Genomic DNA, 18,995 nt, shown 5'->3' on the forward strand with positions numbered 1-18,995 from the left:
CAGGGGGCAGCAAATCGGTCCAAACAAGGTCCTCGTTCCCACTAAAGTGGGTAAAGCACTAAAGTAATGTGGATTTAAATATATATATATATATATATATATATATATATATATATATATATATATATATATATCTCAATGGATATTATAAAAGGATAAAATATATATAAACCTACATCTTGAATTTAAAGGTTCTTTGTCACTGTGGTATTTACATGTGGAATATTATCGTAGCTATTTTGATGAGGTGGAATTGAAGTTGAGCAGACAGATGGTTGGTGGGTAAAAACCCTTCCTCAATCCTTCAGCCTTCAGGCAGTAGTGCTGTCCTGATGGAAACAGAGTGACCAGGCAACACACAACGGTTGGACCCTAGATGTGGTCCCACATAAGATCTCTCAATGATGAAGGTCCTGAGCACCTTGAGGCTCAGCTTAACGTCTCCGAGAGCTTCCTGAGGAGGTCGAGATGCTGTCTGGCTGCCTTCTCCATGCAGGCCCGGGTCTGTAGCAGCTTCTACACCAGTCTGGGGGGGGGGCTACATGGTGTCAGTGGGTCAGTCGGGCCGCTGTGCAGCCTGTAGCGGGTCAAGGCTCGTCGGCGGTGTGCAGGTGATGAGTCGCTTCAAACACGTCAGCGCTCCTGAGGTGAGGGCTATCGACCGGAAGTGACCGGAACTGCTGGGGTGCGGGTTCTTTGGCGCAGGAAGACTTTTACACACTGGATGAAGTTACGGTGGCGTTTCTGCCCGTAGTGTTATCAGTGCGTTACTTTATAGAGTTCCTGTGTGACTGTCGCATAAATATGAGTAACAATAATCAAACCCCACAGGCGTGCGCGGTTTCCGCTCACCATATTTGTCCCTGTGACGTCAGCGCTTCCTGTAGAGCAGCCGAACTGTGGGTCTCGCGGCCGGCTCTCATTTCACCATGACAACGACTGCTCCTTAGCATCGCCGGAGAGTGTCCTGTTACCGTCTTCCTCGTCGATTCCGATGTGAAATCAGAGCGAAGCGTCGTGATTTGCAGGAGGTTAAATCCCGCGTTGGTGCGTGGATCCCGGTGCTGCGGGACAAGAGCGGCGCGCGGACGGAAGCGGCCCCACTGCGCCACCAACATGGCTCTTCCTCAGCATCACCCCCGGATGCTGCTCGCTGCTGTCCTGCTCATGTTGGCTCTCGGCCGCCGCGTCACCGGTCGGTCCTCGCCAATATCGGACTTAAAATCCAAAATCTCCGGGGTGGAGGAGCTGCTGGAGGAATTCCGCCAGCAGCTCCAGCAGGAACAGTCATACAAGGTCGGCGGCGTCACCGACTCCTGCGTGGGCGACTTCGGCAGCCTCGGGGACAGCATCATCCAGACCAGGCCCTCCATCGAGCAGGGGGCCGCTTTCCTGCTGGTTCCAGACAGGGTGTTCACCTGGAAGGACTGTCTGCACGCCTGCTGCTCGCAGCCTCACTGCACCGTGGCGGTGGTCCGGGAGGACCCGAGGCAGCCCGGGAAGAGCCTCAAGTGCTACCTGTTCAACTGCACCTACAGGAACAAACATGTCTGCTCCTTCTCGCCGCATCCAGGCTTCAGCGCCTACAGCCGGGATGCCAACTCAAGCCAGGGACACCTGCCAGGTCCAGCGGGCGGTTCCGCCACGATGACCGGAGCCGGACAGCCCGGCGAGGGGGACGCGCCAGGTGAGACGGACCTCGGGGGGATAAGGGAGGGTTCACCGGGATACAGGATCAGGAATGAGGGTCGGTGCTGATGAAAGTAAAGAGAAGAGGTTTTATTCCGTGGCGTTAAACACAAAAACACAACAGAAAGTCTATTGTGTTGGCATTGAAATGACAATTACAGGCAGAATGTAAGAAAATAAAAATGCTCCATGATAAATATCTCTTTTAGGACTGTTTACTCCTAATTACCGTAGCACTTACAGACACTCGTGTATCGTGTAATAACATATTATTAATGAATGCTCCTGACTTTTGAAGCTTCTGATTGTGAATATATCATGTATGGAGCATTTGTCTTTTATGTAAAAAAGCCAGAAGGTTGGTTAATAATTTACTTGATGGGTGTTAGCTGGGTGAAATGGCGTCGGGGCGCCCTGAGACCAGCGGCTGGTGTTTCTGCTCGCCGCGTTTGTTTGCTCAGAGTTTCGGTGCAAGCGAATAAATTAAGCACAGAGCTGATGGGCAAATATTTAAAGACACAGCTGACCAAAGCTTCGCTGCCACCAATGTTCTGGTCCAACGTTGTGCGGCAGCATCGTTCATCATTTAGTGTCTCAGCATAGAAAAATCAGCAAGCGTTACCGTGGTTTCCTGGCTGATGGTGCAGATGCGGACGAGCCTCCTCGCAGCGATGCTGGACAGGACGTGATGATCCAGCTGCCCACAGACTGGGCCATCCTGGATGGACGGGACAGCGTGGACGACCACGAGATCAGCCACTACGAGTGGACCCTGGTCAGGGGGGACACGGCCATCAATATGAAGGTTGGTGTTCTTCAACACCACCAAGAGAGTGAACAGAGAAACAGTTCGTGCTTCCTTACATGGATCAGATTAGCTTTAGATTTCATGCCTTCTGCCATGTTTGTGCACTTATAATGCAGTTTTTATCTGTGTTAAGCAACAATTTGCTATATTTTTTTGCCCCTGAGTCGTATGTTATAAATTCAAGTCTAATTATAGAATCATTTTTTGACTTTTGCTTGTTTGCAGTCCACTCATCCAGGGCTGCTGAAGATCAGCGGTCTCCAGGAGGGGGTTTACAACTTTAAGCTGACTGTGACGGACTCGGGGGGCCAGAAGAGCTCCGACGACATCTCCGTCACCGTGCTGCCTCCAAAACAGCAGGCGGAAGGTGAGTGAACCGATCTGGCTGCGTTTCGCCGTGCGTCTCTCGTGGCCGGTGGGCGTGGCCGACGGTGTTTGTGCTTGTGCCCAGGGTGCACGGGTCACTGCTCCAACTATCAGTTCAAGTGTGACGACGGCTGCTGTATCGACATCACGTACGCCTGCGATGGGAAGCAACAGTGTCCAGACCGCTCTGATGAGGACTTCTGCTCCGACTGTGAGGAACGACAACCTGCCGAGACGGTCGGAACGCCAGTGTTGCGTCATTTCTGATCTGTGCTTTCTCCAGTTAACGGCGGCAGGAAATCGGTGACGCACCCCGCCGACCCGCCGAGCCGTCACCGCACCGCCGCCGCTGATGGAGCAGCAAGAACTGCGGGTGCACCTCAGGACAGGAAGACGTCCGCTCCTCCGCAAAGTTCCAGATGGGCGGAGACTCAGGGTCAGTTCTGGTCAGGGTCGGTTCTGGTCGTTCATCCTCTGAGGTGACGCTGCCCTGCAGCAGGGCGGTGCAACACACGACGGCTGGAGCATTTGCCTCACAGCACAGTCCTCCATCAGCGGGCCAGGGGAGGTAATTGTCCTGTTGTGAAGCAGGCGTAGAAGGTTTTGTGGACACACGGGCAGATGGAAGCTCTGCCGGTAGCCGCTGAGTCATAGAGCAGAGATGAAAATGGCAGCAAAGCCACACGGCCGGTCTGGGAGCTCTGCAACAAAGAGCCTCTGTCCTCTGCCATCCGATCCCTGCGCCAGGCTCTCTAGCGTCGCACCACGGGTGCTTTTCTCAGGACTCTTCACTTTCAATCATTTCTGTTTACCAAACTCAAATACCTGACTGAGAGCACCTAAACGGGGATGTTCTGGTCCGCCGGAGGGCGGTGAGCAGTGACCACGGTGCACAAGTGGCTCACTAATGGCTGTCGTTTCATTTAAGCCAAGGTCGAAACGCTCCGATTTCTGCTCAGACCCCTACGAATCGGGTCGGATCTCCTCTCAACTGGTTGCCTCTGCTCCTCCACAGGACCCTGTGCTGTGGCCCCAGTTGTGGGACCGTGTAAGGGCACGTTCCCACGCTGGTACTACGACCAGAACGCAGGAGAATGCAAACACTTCCTGTACGGCGGTTGCCAGGGCAACCACAATAACTTCCTGCAGGAGTCCGATTGCATCAGTGATTGTATCCAAAAAAGTAAGCATCATTGTGATGTTTTAATCCTTTTATCAGGTTGTGAAAACAAAGAAACCCTCCTAATTTAGGCCTTTTGGTACTATCGTAGGTCCGGCTTTCAAACCAGCAACCACGGCTCCTCCCGTCACCACGCAGGCTGAGACGGGTACAGATGAAGACAAATTTGGAAAAACACAAGTGGAAATGAAGGGAAATCAAACACTAATTGAATTTTCTTCTCAAGTCTCTCAGAGCCACGTTGGCAGCGAGGCCCCCGTCTCTAAACCAGTCCCAGTAATGGGGGGACACCCGGTACCCGAGACAGGTCAGACCCTGCCCCCGGAAGTCCTGCTTATTTCTGTCTCTTCCTCACTGTCCACGTGTCCTGTGTTTGGTCCAACAGGTGCCATCCTTCCTCTGGCTCTGGGCCTCATCATCACCGCTCTGCTGCTGCTCATGATTGGCTGTCGCCTCAGGCTCGTCCGTCACAAGCTCAAGAAAGCCCGCCCCCTCAGCACGGAGGAGTCGGACTACCTCATCAACGGCATGTACCTGTAGCCAAACCTGAGCCCCAGAGGGGACGCTTGTAGCCCCAAGTCTCCGGTTTGTCCTCACCTCAGGGGGGAGACGTCCCGCCTCCCTTTGACTGGTCGGCGCCGCCTTCCGAGCCGGTGACAAATTCACATGCTTGTGAGTTCATACTAAATGTTCTTAGAAAACATGGTTGTGGTAGAGAAATCATCGGCCACCTCCAGCTCTCTGACCCGCTATGACTTCTGGGAAATATGCAGCACCTTCTTTTCCTGTCGTTCATTCTGTTTTCTCTCCGATATTCTGTGTTTTTGCCACTGATGGGGGACACGCGTGTGTGCGTTTTAACCCACAGAGATAGGAAACAATGGCGAGGCGCTCGCATTAACAGCCACTTCTTGCTGGACTCTGAAGCCATAGTGAAGCGGGTTCTAGTTTGGGTTCTCTCCCGAGCAGGTCCAGGTATCTCCCTCCATCTGCTGTCTCAGTACTAAAGTGTTACGACCCGGAAAACACTGTTGTGATGTCTAACGCAGAGTGAGTTCCCCCTCCAGACATAAACAAAGGATTCAGTAGCAGATGAAAACAGAAGCCTCTCTTTATTTTCACGTGCCGGTCCAGAAAATGTGAGTCCATCATGTGTCACTTAGGTGACTCCCAATAAAACACACTTCTTCCTTTTCCTTCTTTAATCCACCCACAAAAACAGACATTCATTTGCTTCATGTTGTGGTTTTATTTTGGCAAAGCAGTGACTCCCGGTTAGCGTGGGTCGCCAGGGCAACCTGATGGGAACCCAGAAAGCAACACGTCAGCGGGAGGAGCGAACAGACCCGCGGGTGCCAGATGAGCGCCGTGTTGGCGCCGTGTTCTCCCCGACCATCGCGGGATGGTCGTACGTGCACAAAGATGTCGTACGTGCCGCAGATTTAACAAGATATGTGGGTTAAGTACGTCGTGTATGCGGTGGGCTTAATGCCTGGGGGGGGGGGGGTCACGTTAGCAGGTACTTCTACAGGTAAATGAAACCCACGCGTGCTATCAGGTCAAATCTCAATGTTTCTCTCTTTCCTCCTCCGCCTGCTGAAATAGAACCCTGCGATAACAGTCCGTTGCAATTTTAATGATCGAACCACAAACAAACGCAGCAGTTGAAGAAGAAAACACGACCAAAATGATATGGGACTGAAACCAAAAACAAAAAAGAACTTTCCATCTTCCCGCGCTGAGCTTGAGCCGGTCCTGTTTCTCGGCCCGTCTGGGCTGTCGTCTAGTCCATCAGACTAAAAATCAATAAGCTTTTTTTATGCTCTGACCAAAAAAAACCAACAAAAATCCTCATGTCTTCCGTTTCCTCCAGGGTCAAACTAAAAGGTGGGTTCTGGACTGTTTCCCTCTTCAGAGTTCATCCCTATCAGGAACACAACAGGGACGTTAGTACAGGTGAAGAAACCAGCCACAGTTAGAGTCACATGCAGAAAATTAGAGTTAATCTGGTCTGGAGAGTTTGGTGCCACAACATCTAAACACAAGTTCAAATCTCATTCCTTTCACGAGGCTTCCCAACACATTCCCTTTCATTAGTAAGGCACTGTTTGTTCACCCAAATCGGAGCTACGCAGCATAAAAAGATGGAGGAAACGTGCAGCTGGTGCGTATGGTATGGAAGAAGCAAAACAATGTCAGCAAGCAGCCAAATGCAGCCCTCTGAGGTCCATTTGCTGCTCCCAGCCACACCATTTCACCTGTGCTGCTGTGGGAAGGAGAGAGAGGGAGGGAGGGGAGAAGGAATTCACTTCCACCTGGACCACTGCTTTTCTCTGTCTGTTAAAGGCACATAAATCACCCCCATCAAGGGCTTCATTTTGGTGCTGCCGTCCTCCAGCTTGTCGTACTGCTCCAGCATCTGGTTCCCCCCGGCGGGGCCCACAGGCAGGATGAGCCTGCCGCCGGGCTTCAGCTGGTCCAGGAGCTGGGAGAGAAGCGGGGGAACCGGTTCATTCTGGGTGTCAAAGGTCAAAGCTGTGACGTACGAGGCGGGTGCACAGAGACTCACAGCCTGGGGGACGGTGGGGGCCGCCGCTCCAACGTGGATGGCGTCGTAAGGTGCTTCCTCGCCATGGCCCATCCGTCCATCCCCCACTGAAACGCACCGTTTGTGAGGTGGTAACTCATCACATTAACATCAAGTCTGGAGTCGATCACTTCTGAACCGTTTAGATCTATGAGCTCTGACCACACTAAAGCTGAGCTGACAGGACGGAGCCTGGGGACGCTGCCAGACAGCAGGGAGTCAGTGGCCTGATCCACAGCTGCAGGAGATCCACACAGCTGCAGGGGATCCGCACAGCTGCAGGGGATCCACACAGCTGCAGGAGATCCGCACAGCTGCAGGGGATCCGCACAGCTGCAGGGGATCCACACAGCTGCAGGAGATCCGCACAGCTGCAGGGGATCCTCACAGCTGCAGGAGATCCTCACCGCAGGGGATCCACACAGCTGCAGGAGATCCGCACAGCTGCAGGAGATCCTCACAGCTGCAGGAGATCCGCACAGCTGCAGGGGATCCACACAGCTGCAGGGGATCCACACAGCTGCAGGAGATCCTCACCGCAGGGGATCCACACAGCTGCAGGAGATCCGCACAGCTGCAGGAGATCCGCACAGCTGCAGGGGATCCTCACAGCTGCAGGAGATCCCCACAGCTGCAGGAGATCCTCACCGCAGGGGATCCACACAGCTGCAGGAGATCCGCACAGCTGCAGGAGATCCGCACAGCTGCAGGGGATCCTCACAGCTGCAGGAGATCCCCACAGCTGCAGGAGATCCACACAGCTGCAGGGGATCCACACAGCTGCAGGAGATCCCCACAGCTGCAGGAGATCCTCACAGCTGCAGGAGATCCGCACAGCTGCAGGGGATCCGCACAGCTGCAGGGGATCCGCACAGCTGCAGGAGATCCTCACAGCTGCAGGAGATCTGCATCTCCAGGGAGGAACATTCAGCCTTCATCCCACATCGTGTGACCCTTTTTAGGCAGGGAGGCTTTACAGTAACTCCAAAGAGATGAAGAGCTCCAGCTCAGGCTGACCCCGACCCTGATCCTGACCCCGACCCTGATCCTGACCCCGATTCTGACCCTGACCCCGATCCCGACCCTGATCCGGTCAGGACTTCCCCGATTCTCAACAACAGCTGAAGGGGACGATATTGGGGCTGAAATAGCTGTGTTTTGGGCCTGCTGATGGTCCGAGTGCCCCAGGAAACAGTGGGAAAGATGGAAGATGCTCTCACCGATCAGCTTGACCCTGCCAGATGTTATCAAACTGGGGTCGTCTTTCTTCACATTGCTAATGGAATCATCCACCAGCTCCTTGATGTGGTCGATCCCTATCACCTTCCCTTTAGCTCCCACCTGTAAACAACAAAGCATCAAACGTGCCCGATGATGAGTTCAAGGACTTCGCAACATGACGCCGACGGACACAAGCTGACTGTTTTTACCCGTTTAACGAGGGCTCACCATTCGTGCGAAGCAAACGGACAAAATCCCACTGCCGGACCCCACGTCCAGGGCCTTGGCCCCCTCGTACAGCTGGTCGTGCAGGAGCTCGAGAGCGTAGGCATGCTGGGGGGGGGAGGGGCGTCAGATACTCAACCAAGGCCGTTCGTCTACGTTCTAACGTCTAAAGTGTGTTTTAAGACCATCTTACCATGTGTGGAGCACTGATGGTGGCCTGAAAGCCTTCAGATTCAAAGAGAGACAGACGGGGTTAATTCAGCACGGGCGTGTGACTGTGAGTGACGGCGTGCGGGTGAGTGCACGAGCACACGCACCTATGGACTGGGGCGAGTCCATGTACGGGTTACACCGGGAGAAATGGGCTCGGTCGGTGGCCAGCATGACTTCGTAGACCTTGTCGGACTTAATGATGCCATTTTCTGGAAGGGAGGAGGCAAAAGAGGCCGTGAGGCCGGATGATGCAAACGTGGGCGGGTCCAGGCTGGACGGCAGGTTACGCAATCAAGCAGCGTGCACGTAAAAGCAGAAACGTGACTTAGATATGACGCAACAACGCGTATTCAAATTAATTATTACATCATTTCTATCAGACTGTTCATGAAAATGAAGCCGTCTCCGTCTCCTGCTGCTTGGTTGGTTCGTCAGAAGAGGATTTTACCCCCCCACCCCGTAACCACCAGGGTGAAGACACCCTGAACACAAGCGTGTGTGTCTTCAGAATACCCCCCCCCCCCCCCCCCCCAAAGGTTCCTGTAGGTGCTGGGGCCAAAGACAAGAAAAGCCACCAACAGCCGCCCCTGCTCCCGTTACTGGCTCTACTCGCCCCACAAACTATGTGCCAAATTAGGAGACATTACAAATAAACCAGCCCGGCTGCCAGACGGACCCCCCCCCACACACACACACACACACACACTCCCCCCCGAGGCCTGAAGCCTTTCTGAGTTATTCCAAACCAAAAAAAGCATGTTAATTGAAATTGCTGCTGCTATGTTTACATTTTTAAGGAGCTCCAGTATTTGGTGGCTGCATTGAACATTTCTGAGCAGCAGAGGGTCGTAAATGCACTCAAATACTAACTAGAGGAACCCCCAGGACTGAGGAATCAGCCCCCTTCCAGTAAAACAAGATCTTATTCCACTATTTAATTTCAGGTCGTTTTAATTCATTTCCGACTTCAAAGTAGGCCACTTAATTATTTTATCATGTTAACTTCCAAGAATTCTCAACCAAACAGGGTCCAGATTTCTGGTTGGAGGCAAAGTGTCTGGAGAGACTACAGCCAGACTGTGTCCGTAATAACTATGTAATAGACCCCAGACCAACATTATTCAGAGTCGCTGCCTTTTTCAGACATTTGTTTGGCCATTGTCTGAAAAAGGCAGCGACTCTGAATAATGTTGGTTTTTGCGCATTCCAATCATTTGCAAAGTGTGCAGGAAAAACACCCGTTTTTAAGCTGCCAAAGTCAATTTCGTGGATAAAAGTTAAAAGAGCTGCACAGAGGAATCAATGAAGGTGGGCAGGGCGCTTGCACCGCTATGCTAACAGCTATCGCTAACACCTAGCATCAACGTCCATATGACGCACATACAGCTAATATGCTAAGTTAACCTAGCAAAAATACTGAAATAACACAACTGGGCCTTGACTATAAAAAAGAAAGCCATGATTTCCGTCTTTACTGTGGTTTAGTTTTGTGCCGAATGCAACATGCGTGTGTTTCACGGCGTGTACGTGGTTGGAGAAAGGGGTGGAGAAGTAACCCTAGGTCAACAACAACATACCACATAGCTTAGCAACGAGCTAACGAGAGCGGCGGCCATCAAGCGGAATGGTTACCGGGCCACTTGCGCGTGAAAGCCCCTTCGCCACTGCCGCGATGAAGCTTTGCACTTACTGCGGAGGTTGTTGACAAGCTCTGCGTGGCTGGTTCCTCCAGATTTCCAGGCCATTATTAGACAGACTTTGCGGAGTAAGTAGACAGCAGCTGTCAATGCCGCGCCTGCGCCAACGGTCCTGCCGATGAAGCTGACAAGCTCCGCCAGAGACGGCGGTGAGGCGGATACGTCAGCAGACATCCACAACCTGCTTCACTGACGGGCGGAATTTCTGACACAGTGCCTCAAAAACACAGCCATTTTACAAAACAGCCCATATATTCCGGTGGAATCTAAGGCAATGTTTAGAGAATTGGGGGGGAAACATAGTTCATTCAGCGCTGTCAGAATTGCCGCAGTAAAATAGAAGCCGCCGCTAGAGGGAGCTCGAGGGGATTCCGAGGGTGAAAAAAGCGAAGGAGGGTGGGAGGTGTGTCCTTCGCCGACTACCGTACTACGTCACCAATTAGTAGGCGCGTACGGTGCTTGCTAACCTCGTTCAAACGATTGAAGTGTTTGTTTTAAGCAGTTTGTGTCTCATGGAGAGTATAAATGCGAAGTATGTGTCTCAGAAGATCAGCAAGATCAGATGGCGACCTGTCTCCCACGCCGCGTTGCAACAACCGGACATATTTGTGACCGGTTCGTGGGACAACGAGGTAGTAAGTTCTGTTTCATGCTAGTCCGGAGTTCTCGGCTCCCCTAAAACACCTCGAACTACACCAGAGTTTACGGTTATGGTGAGGGAATACAACAACACTAGCTGGTGGTTGCAATGTTACCTCCTGTGTTTATGTTCCCGGTGTCTCTATAATGATGAAACAATGATTCAAGACTAAAATTCAGAATATGTATCTCTCAACAGGATAATAAGATTTCCTTTTGGTCAACTGGGAATCACGAAACTTCGGCTAATGACGACGGATTTGAAGGAGATCCACAGCTTTTATGTGAGCAAAGGCATAAAGGAGATGTTCTGGAGCTTCAGGTGAGCCTGGCCCAGCCGTGCTTCCATGGTCCATAAGCCTCACATTTGATATGCAATAGGTCCAACTGGCTGCAGGTGTAGACACGAAGCAACACCACTGCTCTTTATTATTCAATTTACCTGCAGTTTTTGGATCCAGACCGAATCGTCACTGCATCCTCCACCGGAGCAGTCACCATTTTCCGCCATCACCAAAATAATCAGGTAGACCCAGGAAAAGTTGTCTGTTTTGCTCGCTGTAATTTGTGTCATGTGTTTGAACTGCACCCATGAGAATTATGGACGACTGTTGAAATCGTTTAATTGTTTTGTCTTTTAGGCAATATCGCTTTGCCACGAGTGGCCCAGAGCTCACTATTACCCGTGCGACAACGCTCCCTGTACTGGTGTTGTGTGCAGCAGTCCGGAGATCGTCACCGTGGGGGAAGACGGCAGGATCGTCGTCTTCAGAGCTGATCAGGAGGGAGTGAATCGAGTCATAGGTTAGATCGGCCCCTCGCACCAGCAAAGGCACACAGTGTCTTGCCGTCGTGTCACGTGGATTCATTGTCGTTGCCAGAGAACGCTGACAGCAGCACCATTCATGCTGTCACCTACTTAAGGACAACAGAGATTCTGACCGTCAACTCTATCGGCCAACTCAAGATGTGGGATTTCAGGCAGCAGAGCAGTTCGCCAGCGCAGATTCTCTCCTTGTATGAGCTTTTCACGTTTAACATGCAGTATTTTTTTTTTTTGTCTTAATGTTGTACAAGTGTTATCTTGCTCAGCAACAGTCACAATCTGACTGTTTCTCATCAGGTCGGGGGATCGAGTCCCTCTCCACTGTGTCGATAGACATCCGAACCAACAACACATTGTGGCCACGGGTGGGCAGGACGGCATGCTCTGTGTCTGGGACATGAGACAAGGCAGCGCACCCTTCTCTCTCATGGAGGCCCACTCTGCCGAGAGTAAGACTTCATTTCAGATGCACGATTACTGTTGTATTCTTATTGACGCTCTGTTTCAAACGGGCTTTTTTGTTTTGTTCTTTTCCAGTGTGGGAAGTCCACTTTCACCCATCCAACCCAGACCATCTGTTTACATGCTCAGAAGATGGGTCACTGTTGCACTGGGAGACTTCTTCACATTCAGATATCTCCTATTTACAAGGCAAGTTTCTCAGCAGCCAATGTCATCTAAATCTGTCTATGATATCCAAAAACATCCTAAATAAATGTAGTGTTCTTATATTCCATGTATTTCTGAATTTTTATTTTTTTATTTTCCTCAAATGTGTTTCAGGTGGCAGGAACAATAGTACGACATCTCGCAGTGCGATGGCCCCTGCTGGTGGGAACCAGTCCCTCATCAGCACTTGGCTCAGTGGAGAGTCCAGCAAAGCCCGACTGGAGACCACTCATATGCTGCCAAGCCAAACGCTGTCTGTCAACACTTTAGATGTCCTGGGGCAATGTCTGGCCTGTGGGACTGATGGGGAGGCTATTTTTGTCAACAGACAAGTCCCAGTATAACCGAGCTCTTAAATATGTTTATTGTTTTACCACTTTTGATTGTACCGCATGTTTGAAAATGTTGTGTTCAAAGTGTCTATTCGGACATTTATTGCTAAAACCGACTGTCCCGTATTTTGCCAACGTATGAAATGACAATTTCATCCTTGCAATGTATTTTTCATCCAGGCATCATTTCTATGTATGATACAATTAAACTATTTTAAACATTAGAAAATAACTAAATAAGTTTACTATAAATTGTTATCATCATAACCATCTGAAGAATGTTGGGAACGTGAATTATTTGGTAGTATTTGCAATGAGGCTCCAATGACTGCAGCGCGGTCCACACGCCAACCTAAAGAACTACATATTTTATAGGTTTACTTCCGCTTATCGCGTGGAGACATTTGTTTAGAACTTCCGGTGCTTTAATTGTGAAACGGAAGTGCGTCGTTGGTCGTCCGCGTCCAGCTTGTTGCTATTGTGCTTGTCATTCAGATGTCCCAGGAATTCAACGCGACCACGAACAAGGTAGTTCGGCGGCGTACGAGTGTTTTTCTCGTTCGATTGAGGCCCTTTGTGCCCCAAAGGTTCTCTTAAATACAATTTAACAACGAAGGTAACGCGTCAGGACGGGCGGCCGCTACAGGCGCTGGTAAGTTGTCAAACACGGCTAAATAACTCGCTGTTGTTGAACTAGCTTAGCAGGCAAATGGATGCCCTCCGCACAGGCCGCCGAGGAGCTACTGCGCTGGTGGCTCTTAATGCGAAGGGACCTGTGGTTACTCCCTGTAGCACCGAGTGAATCGCAATACTACGGATGTTAAGGCGAATACAAAACGACTTTAGTTGATCGAGTTCACGAAAGAGTATTTAGTGTGACTGGTGCACTCAGTTGGCACCAGCGACTAGCTGTTAGCATTTCGAGGTTGTGTTCCTAACCCACTTCGCATCTGTCTTCAGAACAACGAGCGGTAGAATCGTACTTCTTTTTGTCTGTGATCTCAGTTCACCCCCTAATTTCTGAAATCCTGTGATGTTTAGCGTGGATACAGCTTGTGCTCGGCTAACATTAGTGCTTTACGTTCCAGTCAGCATCATGCAGGTGTAAGGAGCGACCTCGGAGATCCCTGCTCTCCGGCGCTGTCGCCTCGGGGTCGAGTGGCATCATCTTCACCCCTTTCATCGTCATTATTCATGCTCTTACATGAAGAGAGGCGGAAAATCCGAAGGAAACAGGCAAATGAGACCCAAAACCTTTCCTACTAGCAATTACAGTGGCAACAGCCAGCAAATGTTGCAGGAAATTAGAAACAGTCTTCGTAATTTGTCCAAACCATCTGAGCCACCTAAAGTGGACATTGGTGGTGCTGCAAAAATGCCTCCTGAAGACCCACGGTTACAGGGGCGCTGCAGCAACCCTAAGAACCCCTACCACAAGGCCTTACAGGAGATCCGTAAATCCCTCTTGCCTTTTGCCAACGAACCTGTCACGTCAGGACCTGAGACGAGGAAGCACACGTCACAGGAGCCCCCGTTTATCGGTTTTGACGAGGTAAGATGATTTTCTTTTGTGTTGTTGTTGTCCTCGATCTGTGAGGGTATTCGTGGGAGCATAGCTCCTATAAAGATAATCACTCGGTAGCCTTTATTCAGAGAGTCACTTAAAAATGAGAAGCATGCAGAGTGGAATGACAAGCTTGTACAGGCTACGGAGCAAGAATGTTCCTCTTGTTTTGAGCGAGCAAATCCACAATCCAGATTTAGAATGGTGCCGTACTCACAAGGTCTTAGTTGTGGCTTAAAACTGTATTTAACTGTGATCAAAAAGTTGATTGATGTATTCCACTGAGAGCATAATGGCAAAGCCTCCATTTCTTCTTTGCTTTTTAACTAGAACAACATACGCAGCATCGGACCAGACTACATGGGTAAGGTGAGCTACCAGGACTCCATGAGGGAACAGATGGTTGTTCCAAACCCCAACACTACAGGCCTGAAAGCCCCAGGTATGAATTCTGGGTCTTCATCTTTTGTTGTCCATCACAAATTCAGGAATATAGCTAAGGAAGACAAGCGGATGTCATGTACATGTCAACACAAACAATATTCATTCACCTTAAAGGATATTTTCCCTGCAAATACAGGTGCTTCACATATCCAGCAGGCTGTGCTGAGGAGACCAAGCTGGAAAGGTTCAAAGGAGTCTTTGGCTCCACGCCACGGCCCTCTCATGGCGGACGCCATAATGTACCACTCGGACAGCCCCGGGCCACCTCCTGCCTTCCCACAGGGTCACGCTGGGGCCAACCAGAGGGTGAATCCGCCTCTGCCACCTCAGGTGCGCAGTGTCACGCCTCCACCGAACCGGAGTGGCATGCCCCCGGCGCCATCCTGGGACAACCCAAAGCGCTACTCTGGCAACATGGATTACCTGGTGCCTCGCATCTCTCCTGTGCCGCAGGGGGCCTGGCCTGATGGGTACCAATCTGCGGCACCTCAGAGCCAGCGCGGTATCAGCCCGGTGTCTGTGGGCCATCAGCCCATCATAATGCAAAGTTCTGGGGGAAATAAGTTCACGTTTCCCCCCAGCTGGTCTCAGAGTGGATCCGCACAAGCCGACTACATGGCCGGAGGCAGCAGGCAGCCTCCTCCCCCATATCCAGTCACCCAAGGCAGCCGGCACAGCCCCACTGACCAGCAGATGCAGGCTGGGGGACCTGCGGCGTCCCCTTCTTATGTCAACGGTGGGAACATCCCTCAGTCCATGATGGTGCCCAACAGGAACAGTCACAATCTGGACAGTTACAACGTGGGTCTTCAGTTGTGGTCCCAGTCTCCTCTGGCCTCAAACCAGCCCCAGTCCTCCTCCTGTAACAGCACCAATCAGGATCTGTCGCCGTCGTGGCAACACAACATACCAGTACGCTCCAGTTCTTTTAACAATCATCAGATGAGCAGCAGACCGGCTCACCCGGCCAGCTCGCAGCCCTCTGCCACCACGGTCACGGCCATCACCCAGGCGCCCATCCTGCAGCCCGTTAAAAGCATGCGTGTCCAGAAACCAGAGTTGCACACAGCTGTTGCCCCCACACACCCTCCATGGATACAACAGGCCCAGCCGCCTCCACTTCCCGCCCCCACCTACCAAGAACCTTCTGCCCCCGTCCCTCAGATTTCCGTTGTTCCAGAAGTTCCCAGCTACCAGGGCCCGCCTCCCCCATATCCTAAACATCTCCTCCAGCAGCAGGCTGCCCCCTGCCCCCCCACTTACGACCCCCTGACCAATAGTGACCCAGCCGAAGAAGAAGGTGGCGGTGGCGCCCAAGACAGGACGCCAGAAACCTCGGAAACCAGCACAGAGAGGGAGAACAAGCAAATCACCACGTCGCCCGTTCCCGTCCGCAGGAATAAGAAAGACGAGGAGCGGAGAGGGGAGTCTGGGAGAATCGCTGTGTATTCTCCTCAGGCCTTCAAATTCTTCATGGAGCAACACGTGGAAAATATCCTGAAGAACCATCAGCAGAGGATCCGAAGGAGGAAGCAGCTTGAGAGTGAGATGCAAAGGGTAAGAAGTGAGGGGAAGAGGTCGATCCAGCTCCTCCTCGGCCTCCTTCTCTCCACCTGAAGCCTTTATCATAAGTCTCTACAGTCCTTTTTATCACGTTTGATCATTTCTTTGCTGTTCTTTCCTTCTTTTCTCTCCTTGCTATCAATCAAAGCTGAGCTGAGAAGGTAAAAGTTCTGCTGCTGTCACCTTTTCTACTCATCAGTTACTCAGACACGCTTGTGTTGAGGTTCAGCCTAACAGAAGTGAATTGAACGTTGACCCACCAGCATGTTCCCGCTGCAGAGAGCGCATGATCTCCCCGACGCCCCCCCCCCCGCCCGAGCAGCAGTCCTGATAAAACAGCAGTGAACTCATGAAAGAATCTTTAAATCCTCCTCTTCTTTACTCAGGTTGGTTTGTCAAGCGAGGCTCAGGAGCAGATGCGTATGATGCTCTGCCAGAAAGAGTCCAACTATATCCGTCTGAAGCGGGCCAAGATGGAGAAGTCCATGTTCAAGCGGATCAAGACTCTCGGCATCGGAGCGTTCGGCGAGGTGTGCTTGGCCAGGAAGGAGGACACCGGGTCACTGTACGCGATGAAGACCCTCCGCAAGAAGGACGTGCTGCTGAGAAATCAGGTGGCTCACGTGAAGGCCGAGAGGGACATCCTGGCGGAGGCCGACAACGAGTGGGTGGTGCGCCTCTACTATTCCTTCCAAGATAAGGACAACCTGTACTTTGTCATGGAGTACATCCCCGGAGGGGACATGATGAGCCTCCTCATCCGCTTGGGCATCTTCAAGGAGGAGTTGGCCCAGTTCTACATAGCCGAGCTCACCTGTGCCGTGGAGAGCGTCCACAAAATGGGCTTCATCCACCGAGACATCAAGCCCGACAACATCCTCATCGACAGAGACGGACACATCAAGCTGACCGACTTTGGGCTCTGCACCGGCTTCCGCTGGACGCACGACTCCAAGTATTACCAGAGCGGTAGGTCTCCACGTCTGTGTCGGCACGACGGGCTCCGGTCAGGCTGCCAGTTAAATCCGCCTCCTGATCTCCACGCAGGTGACCACGTGAGGCAGGACAGCATGGACTTCAGCAAAGACTGGGAAGATCCGGCCAACTGCCGTTGCTCGGACCGCCTCAAGCCCCTGGAGAGGAGGAAGGCCCGGCAGCACCAGCGCTGCTTGGCACACTCGCTGGTGGGAACGCCCAACTACATAGCACCGGAAGTGCTGCTCCGCACAGGTACGAGCACCTCCAGATGTTTGACTGGGGCGGTGAGTCGCTCCACTGATAGCTTTCAGATTTTCCGATGAAAAGGGAGAAGGGGCCACGTTCCTGCAGCAGCTTGTCCCGCTGGCCTCCCACCAAGGTTTATCCTTGGAAGATAAGCTCCAGAATCTACGCGCCCGCGGACAGCCCTCCTTAAAAGTGTTGTTTTAGTCCGAGCGTCTTTCATCTCCTCAGGATACACCCAGCTCTGTGATTGGTGGAGCGTTGGCGTGATCTTGTATGAAATGGTTGTGGGCCAGCCCCCTTTCTTAGCGACCACACCCCTGGAGACGCAGCTGAAGGTATGAGAAGCACTCGCAGGCGAGCGCGGCGCCGGTTCAGCGGTTTCTGAGCTCTCTCCTGTTCCAACTCAGGTCATAAACTGGAAGAGCACGCTGCACATTCCGCCGCAGGCCAAGCTCAGCCCCGAGGCGTCCGACCTGATCGTGAAGCTGTGCCGCGGGCCAGAGGACCGACTGGGCAAGAACGGCGCAGACGAAATCAAGGCGCACCCTTTCTTCAGGGCCATCGACTTCTCCAGCGACCTGCGGCAGCAGTGCGCGCCGTACATCCCCACCATCGCTCACTCCACAGACACCTCCAACTTTGACCCCGTGGATCCGGATAAGCTGTGGAGCAGCGAGGGCCAGGACACCCTCAGCGACACCCTCGGCGGCTGGTTCCGCAACGGCAAACACCCCGAACACGCCTTCTACGAATTCACCTTCCGCCGCTTCTTCGACGACAACGGCCACCCGTACAGCTGCCCCAAACCCATCGAGTACGAGGGCTACGACGAGGACGAGGACGGCCGGACGCAGGACGCGTCCACACAGAGCCGGGACCTGGTGTACGTGTAGCCTCCGAGGCCAGAGCCGTGGACCCGTGCACGAACCCCTGTATAGAATCAAGTTTTACACTGTAGCACATTATCCCATTTTATTTCAAAACCAGGCATTCTGGGTAATCGTGCACATCTGGGTTACGAGTTCTGGTTATCCCGGCCAGGAATAGTTTCAGGTGGCCACATGAATTACTAATAACGTTAGTGGTGTTTATGGGATGCCGGTCAGGGGCGGCGTCCTCGGCCGCACAGGTCCGTCTGGAAATGTTGAAGTGTAACAGTTAGCCTGATGTTTGAGGATCAGGGTCATTTCAGGATGATCACAAAGCCCTTTAAACCTTAATTTATTAAAAACTGTAACTGGTGACGATGGTTCAAACACTGTTTACTAGGAATGAGTCAGAATTGTGTTTTAGTGGAACCCTAATTTATATTTGTCTGTGCGTGGGGGTGTCGTGTCCAGGCTGGTTCGTTTGCAGGGAGAAATAGTTCTAATAATTCATTGCTGTGCCTTTTTGATCGTTTTTGGTTCTTTCACCAAATATAAAGAGGGTTAATAATCAGACTGGCATTAGTAGACGTAGATGATTGAACTACAGTAGGCTTTGTTTTTTATATATATATTTCTAATTTATACCTTAATGTATTTATAAATTAAGTTGTAAATGTGCCCCCCCCCCCCCCGTCAGGCTGTGTTTAGGGCAGGCCCTCGTCAGTGTCGCTGCCGTCGCCTCCTGTTCAACGTTCGTTCCAGCCACAGAAAAACGCTCACTGGCAGAACCCTGAGTTCTGGATCTCCTCTCGTCTGTCAACCAAAGCACTAATTAACGAGCCTTATTTCCACAGTCTCCATTCGACTTCCTCGGCTCGT

At 51.8% G+C, this 18,995-nt stretch overlaps 4 protein-coding genes across 8 annotated transcripts; 3 read left to right on the top strand and 1 right to left on the bottom strand.

The window, feature by feature from the left end:
- Positions 1-130: 130 nt before the first annotated feature.
- lrp11 (low density lipoprotein receptor-related protein 11) lies at positions 131-5,249 on the top strand. Its single transcript, XM_029849778.1, has 9 exons — positions 131-1,687; positions 2,337-2,494; positions 2,723-2,864; positions 2,949-3,074; positions 3,147-3,299; positions 3,879-4,046; positions 4,135-4,191; positions 4,270-4,350; positions 4,429-5,249. The coding sequence occupies exons 1-9, from the start codon at positions 1,117-1,119 to the stop codon at positions 4,581-4,583; spliced, it is 1,611 nt and encodes a 536-aa protein (XP_029705638.1). The 5' UTR covers positions 131-1,116; the 3' UTR covers positions 4,584-5,249.
- Positions 5,139-10,281, bottom strand: pcmt (protein-L-isoaspartate (D-aspartate) O-methyltransferase). Of its 3 annotated transcripts, none has more exons than XM_011612286.2 (8): positions 9,980-10,281; positions 8,394-8,498; positions 8,270-8,301; positions 8,080-8,184; positions 7,851-7,971; positions 6,613-6,698; positions 6,403-6,528; positions 5,139-5,967 (listed from the first exon to the last, which is right to left on the bottom strand). In XM_011612286.2, exons 1-8 carry the CDS (start codon positions 10,158-10,160, stop codon positions 5,962-5,964), a joined length of 762 nt encoding a protein of 253 aa, XP_011610588.1. In that variant the 5' UTR covers positions 10,161-10,281; the 3' UTR covers positions 5,139-5,961. The 3 variants fall into 3 exon arrangements, with proteins under 3 accessions (XP_011610588.1, XP_003971967.1, XP_011610589.1); XM_003971918.3 differs by having other exon boundaries at positions 6,302-6,528; positions 9,980-10,278; XM_011612287.2 differs by having other exon boundaries at positions 6,359-6,528; positions 9,980-10,276.
- A 112-nt stretch (positions 10,282-10,393) lies between these two features.
- nup43 (nucleoporin 43) lies at positions 10,394-12,676 on the top strand. Of its 2 annotated transcripts, none has more exons than XM_011612291.2 (8): positions 10,394-10,621; positions 10,825-10,947; positions 11,074-11,151; positions 11,267-11,429; positions 11,507-11,642; positions 11,749-11,900; positions 11,989-12,102; positions 12,235-12,676. In XM_011612291.2, the coding sequence occupies exons 1-8, from the start codon at positions 10,499-10,501 to the stop codon at positions 12,462-12,464; spliced, it is 1,119 nt and encodes a 372-aa protein (XP_011610593.1). In that variant the 5' UTR covers positions 10,394-10,498; the 3' UTR covers positions 12,465-12,676. The 2 variants fall into 2 exon arrangements, with proteins under 2 accessions (XP_011610593.1, XP_003971959.1); XM_003971910.3 differs by having other exon boundaries at positions 10,395-10,618.
- A 210-nt stretch (positions 12,677-12,886) lies between these two features.
- lats1 (large tumor suppressor kinase 1) lies at positions 12,887-18,631 on the top strand. 2 transcript variants are annotated; one of them, XM_011612289.2, is made up of 8 exons: positions 12,887-12,980; positions 13,541-14,004; positions 14,347-14,458; positions 14,597-16,017; positions 16,410-16,992; positions 17,071-17,253; positions 17,476-17,582; positions 17,655-18,631. In XM_011612289.2, the coding sequence occupies exons 2-8, from the start codon at positions 13,657-13,659 to the stop codon at positions 18,138-18,140; spliced, it is 3,240 nt and encodes a 1,079-aa protein (XP_011610591.1). In that variant the 5' UTR covers positions 12,887-12,980; positions 13,541-13,656; the 3' UTR covers positions 18,141-18,631. The 2 variants fall into 2 exon arrangements, with proteins under 2 accessions (XP_011610591.1, XP_011610590.1); XM_011612288.2 differs by having other exon boundaries at positions 12,902-13,104.
- Positions 18,632-18,995: the final 364 nt, after the last annotated feature.

This window comes from Takifugu rubripes, chromosome 16, assembly GCF_901000725.2.
Source record: "Takifugu rubripes chromosome 16, fTakRub1.2, whole genome shotgun sequence".
Lineage (NCBI taxonomy): Eukaryota > Metazoa > Chordata > Actinopteri > Tetraodontiformes > Tetraodontidae > Takifugu > Takifugu rubripes.

Bases quoted from the DNA above. Each gene is read 5' to 3' on its own strand.
- lrp11 (XM_029849778.1), top strand. From the start codon at position 1,117: ATGGCTCTTCCTCAGCATCACCCCCGGATGCTGCTCGCTGCTGTCCTG. The intron at 3,300-3,878 runs GTCAGTTCTGGT...GCTCCTCCACAG, and splicing joins CAGATGGGCGGAGACTCAGG to GACCCTGTGCTGTGGCCCCA. The intron at 4,192-4,269 runs GTACAGATGAAG...TTTCTTCTCAAG, and splicing joins CACCACGCAGGCTGAGACGG to TCTCTCAGAGCCACGTTGGC.
- pcmt (XM_011612287.2), bottom strand. From the start codon at position 10,160: ATGTCTGCTGACGTATCCGCCTCACCGCCGTCTCTGGCGGAGCTTGTC. The intron at 8,499-9,979 runs GTAAGTGCAAAG...CCTCCCTTCCAG, and splicing joins GCTTGTCAACAACCTCCGCA to AAAATGGCATCATTAAGTCC. The intron at 8,302-8,393 runs GTGCGTGTGCTC...TTGAATCTGAAG, and splicing joins GGACTCGCCCCAGTCCATAG to GCTTTCAGGCCACCATCAGT.
- nup43 (XM_011612291.2), top strand. From the start codon at position 10,499: ATGGAGAGTATAAATGCGAAGTATGTGTCTCAGAAGATCAGCAAGATC. The intron at 11,430-11,506 runs GTTAGATCGGCC...TGTCGTTGCCAG, and splicing joins GGGAGTGAATCGAGTCATAG to AGAACGCTGACAGCAGCACC. The intron at 11,901-11,988 runs GTAAGACTTCAT...GTTCTTTTCCAG, and splicing joins GGAGGCCCACTCTGCCGAGA to TGTGGGAAGTCCACTTTCAC.
- lats1 (XM_011612289.2), top strand. From the start codon at position 13,657: ATGAAGAGAGGCGGAAAATCCGAAGGAAACAGGCAAATGAGACCCAAA. The intron at 16,018-16,409 runs GTAAGAAGTGAG...TTCTTTACTCAG, and splicing joins TTGAGAGTGAGATGCAAAGG to GTTGGTTTGTCAAGCGAGGC. The intron at 16,993-17,070 runs GTAGGTCTCCAC...ATCTCCACGCAG, and splicing joins CTCCAAGTATTACCAGAGCG to GTGACCACGTGAGGCAGGAC.